This window comes from Ictalurus furcatus, chromosome 11 (genome assembly GCF_023375685.1).
Source record: "Ictalurus furcatus strain D&B chromosome 11, Billie_1.0, whole genome shotgun sequence".
In the NCBI taxonomy this organism is placed as follows: domain Eukaryota; kingdom Metazoa; phylum Chordata; class Actinopteri; order Siluriformes; family Ictaluridae; genus Ictalurus; species Ictalurus furcatus.
Window position 1 is genome coordinate 849315 of NC_071265.1, and position 11079 is coordinate 860393.

The 11079-nt window shown below is 39.5% G+C and overlaps 1 protein-coding gene across 1 annotated transcript; it reads right to left on the reverse strand.

Moving 5' to 3' along the window:
• Positions 1-1812: 1812 nt before the first annotated feature.
• LOC128614785 (keratin, type II cytoskeletal 8) lies at positions 1813-10415 on the reverse strand. Its single transcript, XM_053636396.1, has 9 exons — positions 9818-10415; positions 6942-7150; positions 6422-6482; positions 6213-6308; positions 5280-5444; positions 4666-4791; positions 3008-3228; positions 2121-2164; positions 1813-2026 (listed from the first exon to the last, which is right to left on the reverse strand). Exons 1-8 carry the CDS (start codon positions 10196-10198, stop codon positions 2125-2127), a joined length of 1299 nt encoding a protein of 432 aa, XP_053492371.1. The 5' UTR covers positions 10199-10415; the 3' UTR covers positions 1813-2026; positions 2121-2124.
• Positions 10416-11079: the final 664 nt, after the last annotated feature.

The following is an 11079-nucleotide window of genomic DNA, read 5'->3' on the forward strand; positions in this document are numbered from 1 at the left end:
ATAATAATAATAATTATTATTTACTGACAGCACACAACCATAATAACCTGAATGATCACCACAGCCCTAGAAAAGTATATTACACTGCAAAATTATATCTTAACAAGTAAATAAACAGACTGATAAAAGTACATCTACCTAATATTAACAGCTATTTCTGATTATTAAACAGATTTCAACACATTTTCTCATTTTCTTAGCATATCTTTTCAGAAGTTAATGCTTGAAATCAGCACTATCTGTCTGAAACAAGAACTTGAATATATAAACATGAAAACCATGTTGTTTGTGCCCATTTTTCTATATTTTATATTAAGTTTTACATATCCAGGTTTCACTGGGGTGGGTTTTTGTGTAGAATGTAGGAAAGCTGATGACTATGGCATGAACAGACGGCTGCTAGCGCCACCTTGTGGTTTCAGTGTGTGTTTTCGTCCTATTAATTTATTTCGTCCTATCTACCTCATCCTACACACTAGGTGGCAGTAGCAGAGGTAGTAGCACACAGAACACAGCCTCATTTCATTCAGCCTGCGTGAACTGAAACGGCCTGCAGTATATATACTGCTCAACATTTTCACACTATCTGGAATTCACAGCAGATCCGTAGCATAACCATTTGAAGGGTAATTACCGTAAATTGGCATACACCAGCATGCCAGGAAGTTGTGGTCACAGCGCAGGGTCGGCCATGATACAGCGCCCCTGGAGTAGAGGGGGTTAAGGGCCTTGTTCAAGGGTCCAACAGCTTGAGCTTTGGAGGTTTGAACCGCTCAGTATCCCAGAGCCTGGCAGTGCTGGGGCTTGAACCCCCGACCTTCCAATCAGTACCCCAGAGCCTTAACTGTCAAGCCACCACTGCTTGGTGGTCACACTCCAATGTCTAAAATGATTCAGAAGCACATTTGATCTCCTAGCCGAGCGTATCAGTGCCCCTCACCCAGATGTTACATACTTCCCGAATCGCCAGACGAAAAATAAACCTATTAGAAGAGGCGCTTGACCATATACCATTCTGGGTGGTAAAACCTCATCTACACATGATACCTGGGAGGAGAAAGATACTCATCATACATCATTGAGAAAAGCGAGATATTGCAGGCTGAATATAACAGCAGCTACAGATATAAAGCATTACTTCATCAACTTTTAGTGTTTTATCAATAATGGTAGTTGTATTAAATGCCTAATGACACACACGACACAAATGTCCGGGTTCACAGAAAATACAACCTGCTAGAAACCTGCTAAAACTTGCTAGCATTTCTTGTGGGAATTTTATTGCTGTCCGGATCTGAGAGTTTTATCACAGAAGACGTGTAAAAAATGTTTACAGTAGTCCCCCTGATAAACCAATCAAATCCAAACTGGGCTTTACACTAAATTAATGTTTTACTAAATGAAGTAGCTAATAGTACCCAGTTAGCTAACACTACCATCGTTATAACCAGCTTTCACTTTATTGTTTGACACCAAAGAGACCAGTATTTGTATTTGTACCAGTATTTTCAGCACTTTTCAGGGGAAAGTAGCGAATGCTTAAAAAGTCACTAAATGACATCATATACTCGTTTACATATGAATTACATCACCAGGATCATTTGCATGTGAAGTTGGAAGATTTTCTAGAATAGAAATTAAGCCTAATTGATTATAACAATTTTTTTTTTTCAAAAAATATAGAAAGAAGTCTTCTTGTGGGCCACAAATCCAGCAGGCCATAGTTTAGACACCAAGTTTAAAAAAAAAGTAATGTTTGTACATGTATTGAAATACTAAGGCATCACTGGCGAGACAGTAAAAACACTAGGACGGAATGTATGGCTTTTATTATCAATATGTTGAATGAGATCATTTCTTAGGGTCTTCAGTTCTTCCCTGCCTTGTGGAGATTCTGTCTTGCCCTTCGGACCAGGACTGTAATGGGTCTAATCGGTGTGAATGGCAGTCGTCTCACTGCTTATACCCGCGGCATGAGCAGTGGAGGACGTGAAGGTGCTGCTTTCCAGCAGATGAGGCTGATAAGCTGAGAGATAAAGGAAAAGTCATTTAAACATCACAATAATATAAAGTTTAAACAGCACAGATAAGATTAGAGAGAAACACACAAGGACACTCACAGGTCTATCTGGAGATACTGACGGACTGGATTCCACGCATTAATCTGTGGGGGATAAAGACATTAAAGATTTTAAATAATGTTCAACCCGATATTCACACTAATGGGCTTCAGGTCATTCATGTCACTTGTAGATTGTTTCTTGTGAGCGTGTAGTAACCGCTACTGTTGTCGCTTGTGGGCGTGGCCTGTGCAGAGTTTTTGTTTGTTTGTTTGTTTAGTTCAGATGAAAAACACTTGTGACTATATATTACCTCTAACTAGTTAAACACAAATTAAATAATGCTCTAATACATGTGGAAATTGGTTGTTTGATTTACATCAAAAGGGGCAGTGGGTTTCTGATCAGAAGGTCGGGGGTTCAAGCTGCCACTGCAAGGCCCTTAACCCTCTCTGCTCCAGGGGGTGCTGTATCATGGCTGCCCCTGCACTCTGACCCCAACTTACTGACATGCTGGGGTATGTGAAGAAAAGAATTTCACTGTGCTGTAATGTATACGTGATTAATAAAGACTCATTATCATTATCATTACATGCTTAGCTTCATTGGTAGCTTAGCAACTAGTGATCTCTGCTACTTCCTTCCTAGCTTTATTTTTCTTTGGAATGTCTTTATGGGCATTTAATGAAAAGTCACACCGTATATGACAGGATAAACCCATGGTTAAAAGTTCTTATTCAGTTTTTGCGAATCAAACAGTAAACAGGAATTAATGGCAGGTGGGAAGTAAAGTGTGGGACCAAAGACCACACACGCCACAGGATTGGTCCAAGGAATCTTTCAAGCATAAATAATTAAATATGAGTAGAGCATTTAATAATACTGAGAACGTTCTGATTAAAAAGAACATGTGGAACATGGTGTGAAGGCTACATGCTCCATCCTACCTGCTCTCCTCTCCTTCCAGAAGTTTCCTGTAGGTGGCGATCTCAATGTCCAGGGCCAGTTTGATGTTCATGAGTGACTGGTACTCGCGCACTTGTCGAGCCATGTCGTGTTTAGCTCTCTGAAGAGCCTCTTCGAGCTCCTGCACACGGAGTTTCGCCTCCTTCACTGCTTCTTCACCCCGTTCCTCAGCCTCTTTGACCTGAAGCTTCTGACTTGTGTACTGGGACCATGTGGAAGGAAAAACATGCTATGAGTTATCACTAAAAATATGCCGAAAGAGCAGTATTCTTTTCCCCAATACAAAAAAGTAGATGAGACAATATGAATCTGAGGTGATTGACAGTTGTGTAGGTGTTTTGAACTCCCCAATATTAACCGCCGCCTGAAAGCTCAGCTCCCTTTTCTACCGTCTCATATTAGCAACATTCACTGTGCAATAATGTATATGTGATTAATAAAGACTCATTATTATATATATATATATATATATATATATATATATATATATATATATATATATATATATATATATAATTTCGGCTTGTGCTCATGCAACTCGGTTTTCACGCTTAAAAGATGCATCCTCTCTTTCTCTCATAGTAAGTGGTGAAAGTTTTGTGCTCATTAATGTGAAATAAAATCAATGTAAGGTTGACTTAGCTAACAATAAGCAAGCATATAGCTAATATCATACTTATTAGGCGTGCCACCAAAAATTATCTGCCAAAAAATGCTCAGAGACAGCAAGTTTTTGGCAGAACGAGAAATAAAAATGAATTACAATAAATTATTAAATTAAATGGATATAATTAAAGAATCAAATTGGCCTACAAAGAAGTATCAAGTCTAATACTTTACAATTTTTTTATTCTTAATGATCATTAGAAAGCGATTAAAAAGGCACTGGTCAGGCCAGACACATTGAAACAGCATGGTGAAGCCTGTCATAATACTGAAGTGTGTGTGTCAGGACGTCACAGTCAGTAAACTCAGTTTCCCAGAAAACACCCTGGCCTAAAAACATGGCCGCCACAAACTACACATCCAAACACACATGCACTTTAGCATGCTCACTGTCACCTTACTTCTAACCACACTCACTTGTCATTAATCATTACCGGCACTATGTATTGGACTTTCACGCACACTATATCAGTATGAAATCAGTGCTCAGTTTGTGTAATCATCTGAACTGTACCAAGCCTTGCTTTTGACCCTGTATTTTGCCCAAGCCCGGGTTATCCTGTTTGTACCTTGCCTGACCTAGTTTGTGTTTTTAACCCTGCTCTTGCCTTGTGTTTTGGAGTTGTTTGCCTGCATCAACTTCATCTGTCTATATATATATATATATATATATATATATATATATATATATATATATATATATATATATATATATATATATATGGGTTGTACGGTAAGCAGAAGTTGCTTGGAGGGGAAAAGAGGTGCTGCTAGTCTGTTGTAGACAGTAGAGATGTTTACATATACACTTTCTTATTAATTGCTATAGCATCTTTCTTCCTAGAAAAACACTACGATACTAGTTGTATTGGCTTGATGATGGGGTAACACCTAAAACGTTCCTTAAAATGGAAAGTGGCTGCTCTACTTGTTAAAGCAGACAAGAATGATTACGTGAATATGTGTCTCTTACCAGTCCCTTGATGGCGTCGGCCTCAGACTGCAGGCGTAGGATTTTGCGGTTATATTCAGCGATTTCAGCTTTGGTGGTTCTCATGTTTTCTCCATATTGCGTGACCGTTACTTGCAGCTCTTCATACTAACACACACAAACACACATATACAGGTTGTACAAGTTTTAGTGAATGAGGGAGATTTATACCGTTATAGAAGCTTTTTTCATGCAAATTGAGTCACTGGAATTGTTAGAAGAGTGCAAGGATCTTGTCCTCACTTCTAATCTGTGTGATTACCTTTTACTTTTAAACATGTATTTACACTTAGACATTTAATGTTCACTCAAGTCTAACTAAGGGTATTTTCCTCTGCTGATTGTTTTCTTGAACAGTAAAATCTGTTGTCGTGTAAAAAGCTTTCAAAAACATGAGCAATTCTTTGGAACAAAGAATATTTGAAGGGTTCTTTAAATAGTTAAGGGTTCTTCAGTTACTAGAGCCCTCTCTGGCACTCTGGATTCTACATAGACATGCCCTTAATGCTTCCAGATTTAACCTTGTGTCTAATAGTGTAACACAATTTCAGCTATGGCAATAAGATTTGGACGAAAAGGCATGGTAGCACTCCCACCTTCTGTTTGTACCAGCTCTCGACCTCAGCTCGGCTGCGGTTGGCGATTTCCTCGTACTGCGCTCGCACCTCAGCCACGATAGCATCCATGTCCAGGTCCCTTCTGTTGTCCATCTCTACAACCACGGATGTTTCTCCGCTCAGAGATTTCAGCTCCTCCAGCTCCTGCGAACAGAAAGACAGCGCTGGGTTTAAACTATAAGAAGTGTTGTGTTTAAAAGAACATTTATGCCACACCCTGTTGAGTCCTGGATTGTGATTGGTCAGAGGGTGTTGATTAAATTTCTATAACAGCAGCTCAGGTTTATATTAATGCGCTATCGTTTCTATAGCAACAGCTCATTCACAGGGACTTGTACAACAGACGCTTCACATTAACAGATTCGTAACATGTATGTAATGGTTGATACGGTGAAGTTTTCTGTAAGGAGATGTTTATGTAATGTGTATGGAAGGAGTCTCCAGTGTCAGTGCTTTGTAACAGTCAGAGGTAAAGCTGTAACTGTAGGTTTTCTACAGTTATCTTCAGGACAGAGGAGTTTACGTGTTGCCTTTAAGCGAGAAAAAAATAGAGAATGGTGAAGAAATGACGGTTTATAGCTGTTATAACGTAAGCGAGAACAGGAACTAACTTGTATTGCGGACCTTCGGCAACATTAAATTAACTATAAACAGATACAAGGATGATGTGTCATTCTTTAATAAATAAAAACTTGTTGTGATTGTTGTCAAATTTCTGTGCTATAAGAGGAGTGCAACACTTGTGCATGTGCTGTTATAGGAAAATAATCAGCTTTCGGGTGGCAACAGTGACTCGAATTCATCTCACCACCCCGGGACTCAGTGTTGTACTACAATAGCAACACACACTGTTTTATTACTTATTTAACATACTGACAGAGTTCTTTACTATAGTAAGAAATAGGACTGCACCTGCTTATAGATCAGTTTTAGGAACTCAATCTCATCTTCGAGGCTGTGCAGTGATGTCTCCAGCTCTACCATATTCATGAAGGCCAGATCAGCATCCTGAAAAGCACAGCAGACAGAACCACACTCTCCATTCAAGTTTCAAATTCTCTAATTTCTTCAAATGCAGATGTTGTTTGCAATACAGTCTGAAAATAAATGATGTACTTCACCTTTTTTAAGACCACAAAGGTGTTCTCGGAGTCGGTACGTTTGTTGATCTCATCTTCATACCTGTAAGTCATACTCTCAATTTAAATATATGTGTGTATATATATATATATATATATATATATATATATATATATATATATATATATATATATATATATATATATATATATATACTTTTTCAGCCGGAGTTTCCTCCTAATGTAATTGGAGCAGATTCCCAAGTCTAAAATAATAGCATTTGTCTGATGGTTCCATTGCTTTAAGGGTATATGTAGAACCTTGGTTGGTTCTAAGAATATTACCCAAAAAAAACCTTTGAGGAACCCTTTAAAGCACACTTCATGCATACGCTCTTGGGGGATGAAATGAGTCCCTAGATGGTTGGATTTTATTTGGAAACTTGTCTGAAAGGGAGACTCTTTGTTGTATGTTTCTTAAGGGTTGCCCCATAGAGATGAACTGAACATCCCTTTAAGGTTGTAAGTGTATTCATTATTGTGGTTTTGACTGCTTTCCTACTTTTTTTTGAAGTCCTCCACCCAGCTCTTCACGTTATTCAGTTCACCTTCCAGGTACTGTTCTTCATTGCCCAGGCCATCCAGGTGTCTGCGTAGTTTAGCGATGTGGTTCTCAAACATGCCATTGATTTTAGAGTGGGAGGTGGTCTGTTCTTGCAGAAGGCTCCACTTGGTTTGCAAACGTTTGTTCTCCTGCTCCAGAAAGCACACCTACGATGGGGCATCAAACATTTAAATGAGTGTTTAATCATTTATTATTGTGATTCCTGAGTCTTTCCTTGGTGGCTCTGCCCACCTGTGTTTTATATCTGTTCAAGTGCTAAAAGACTGAATGTGCTAGATTTGAATAATATCCAAATAACAAGATTATTTACATTTGACATACATATGACATCTGACAGATGCCCTTATCCAAAGTGACTTACATTCATCTCATTAAGGGTTAAGGGCCTTGTTCAAGGGCCCAGTAGTGGCAGCTTGGTGGTGCTGGGATTTGAACTCATGACCTTCCAATTAAAAGTCCAACTGCCCTACATTATAAAATAATCTTGCTTAGAATTTTTTTATTATTATTATTAATAATAATATTATTATTAATAATAATAGTAATAATAATAATAATAATATATCTATTTAAAATAATATTTCTATCTATTTAAAATAATAATCCATTTATGATCGTTTCCTCAATTCAATCATAGTTGAATTGTCATTGCCATCAATCCAGCTAAATCAACTACTTACACACCTAAACTGATCAGCCATACCATTAAAACCACTGACAGGTGAAATGAATAGCATTGGTTATCTCAGTACTATGGCATCTGTAAAGGGGTGGGATATATTAGGCAGCAAGTAAACAGTCAGTTCTCGAAGTTGATGTGATAGAAGTAGGAAAAAAGGGCAAGCATAAGGATCTGAGTGACTTTGACTTTGACTTTTGAGAGATGGGCCAATTTGTGATGGCTACATGACTGGGTCAGAGCATCTCCAAAGCGGCAGGTCTTGTGGGGTGTTCCGGTATGCAGCAGATAGTACTTACCGAAAGTGGTCCAAGGAAGGACAACCGCTGAATCGATGACAGGGTCATGGGCGCCCAAGGCTCATTGATGCACGTGGGGAGAGAAGGCTAGCCCATCTGCTCCAATCCCACTGAAGAGCTACTGTAGCACAAATAGCTGAAAATGTTCATGCTGGTTCTGATAGAAAGGAGTCAGAACACACAGTGCATCATAGCTTCCTGCGTATGGAGCTGCGTAGCTGCAGAGCGGTCTGAGTGCCCATGCTGACCCCCTGTACACCACCGAAACACCTACAAAGGGCATCAGAACTGGACCATGGAGCGATGGAAGAAGATGGTCCTGTCTGATGAATCAGGTTTTCTTTTACATCATGTGGAGGTCGGTTGTGTGTGTGTCACTTACCTGGGGAAGAGACGGCACCAGGATGCACTATGGGAAGAAGGAGAGCTGGTGGAGCAAGTGTGATGCTGTGGGCAATGTTCTGCTGAGAAACCTTGGATCCTGACATTCATGTGGATGTTACTTTGACATGTACCAGCTACCTAAACACTGCTGAAGACCGAGTACAACTTCATGGTAGGATAATGAGCCCTGCCACACTACAAAAAACGTTCAGGAACGGTTTGAGGAACATGACAAAGAGTTCAAGGTGTTGACTCGGCCTCCAAATTCCCCAGATCTCAGTCCGATAGAGCGTCTGTGGGACGCTCTGGACAAACAAGTCCGATCCATGGAGACTCCACCTCGCAACTTACAGGACTTAAAGGATCTGCTGCTAAGATAACACAGCACACCTTCAGAAGTCTTGTGGAGTCCATGCCTCGACAGGTCAGAGTTGTTATGGCGGAACAAGGGGGACCTAAACATTATTAAACAGGTGGTTTTAATGATATGGCTGATTGGTGTATATCACACCCCCTCATACTTTTTTCTTGTTATTCTTTAATTAACGCACACAGTCCTGAAGGGAGATTTCTTCATAGTTTAATTCTTGTAATCAGTTTACTCATTAACACTGAGACTGTTAACTCTCAGCTACACTTTATTTTATAAGATGGATGGTTTGTGAGGATGGGAGTGGTTTTATAGGCTAAAGATACAGGAGGGAAGGCGTGTCAGTTTTTCGAAGGTGATAACTTATGTGCTGAAGGACATACTATTTGGCGTTTATGACTGAAAGTAAACATTAGCCTTTGGAAGATTGTCTGACTGTAGAGGGTGTGAAGCAATAACAGGATAAAAGCTAACTTATTAACAAGCAGCAAACGAAAAGTATACGATAAGAACAGATAATATGTAGAGTATGGTTCCCACTGTGAATGTTACCAACAATACCATTTATTTTTATTATATGGTGTTTCATTGACATTTATAATTTAAATTTGAAGTATATTTTCAGGGTATTTCTGTCATAGAAATTTGTAAGAGGAAAGAAGAGACTCTCTTCTTTCTTTTTACGAATTTCTATGACAGAAATACCCTGAAAATATACTACAAATGCCATTGGCCCCTTGCTACATATTTTATTTATAAAATGTTTTTTATCGTCATTGTAATTACCATTCAACCCAGTTACTATTTACATTTCCGTCAAACCAGAGTTTGGCCCTGCTTGCATTGAATAGAAACCATGGGTGATGGAGCTCTGCACCAATTTAAGGCCTCATAACATAGTCATGCAATTTAGTTAAAGTACAAAAAAGGATAATTTATCATGACAAATTATTGTTCAGAAGTTACAATGAAAACTTAACGTACTAAAGTTTGGACGCACACTTTGACTGACAGAACAAGGGGCAAAAAAAAAAGGATGTAGAAAGGACCAAAATCAGGATAACAGTCGAAAATATCTTACTTTATCAATAAAGGAGGCAAATCGGTTGTTGAGGATCTTGATCTCTTCTTTCTCCTGCATTTTGATGCTTTGGATGTTAGAGTCAATCTCCAGGTTCAGCGGAGTCAGGAGGCTCTTGTTGACAATTACAGCTGTCAGCGGGGGGCGCACGATAGGACCCCGACCCACCCCCGGACCCATTCCTGCTCTATACATGTAATCCAGACTCCCACCATACACATCTGAGTTTATGAGCTGCCCTCCGACCATCCTAACCATACCCCCGGTGCCTCCATGGGAGCTGCGCACAGAGTAGCTCTTCCTCACGGTGCTGGACACGGGGCCGGTGTAGGAGCGACTGCTGTAGGAGCTTTCACCCGTCGTCCTTAGTGTCTTCTTCATGGTGGACCTCGGATGGGTGTAATTGAAGGGCGATGGAGTGGAGGTGAAGATGGTTGGTGTGCCGAACTACACACTTTTATAGGAGACAGCGAGCAGAACAAGGCGAGGTGATTAGTTGGTTGTAAAGGTGGTGGTGATAGTGTTGCAGGGGTGAATGTCACACATTAACCATCTCTGAAATTACTAAGAAGAGTATCACATAATCCAGTTATCTTAATTGTTATGTGATTACGACCAAAAAAAAAAAGTGTGTGTGTGTGTGTGTGTGTGTGTGTATAAAGTGCACAGCCTCACCACAACTCTTTCTTTATATATCTTATGTGCATTTATGGCTGAAAGATTTTACAGTTCAGTAAATCACATACTTTCATTAAATGCCCTTCCGCCATGCCTGTCGATATTGCACGTTCCAGTCATATCTACAGGCTACACATTATTTGTTTTATGGTGCCCTTTAGCCTTTTTTTTCCCTCCACCCACTGTCTATTACAGCGCGATTATCCACAGATACGAGAGTGTGATGACTCTCAGCCCACATACACAGCTGTAAAGAGGTCTATTGCTACACCACATCTTTTGTTAAAGGTCGTAACTATCGCATTCAAGTAAAACATATATCTTGTGGAACGCATGCAGTAATTGTACTTCGACTGCACTGTTTTGCAGGTTTGCATTTTAAAGTTATGTTAAAGCGGATCAAAGGCCAAAAGAACTCCCATTTAATTCCCAGTAAGTCCAAACAGCATGTAAGTAATAATATAGGTAATAAACTACTGTGTGTGTTTCTGTTAGAGTAAAATAAAGGTACTGTTATCATCCCAAGGTTGATTACCAGAACATCCCCAAGTGTTTTATTCATTTTATAATCACTGCAATTTGCA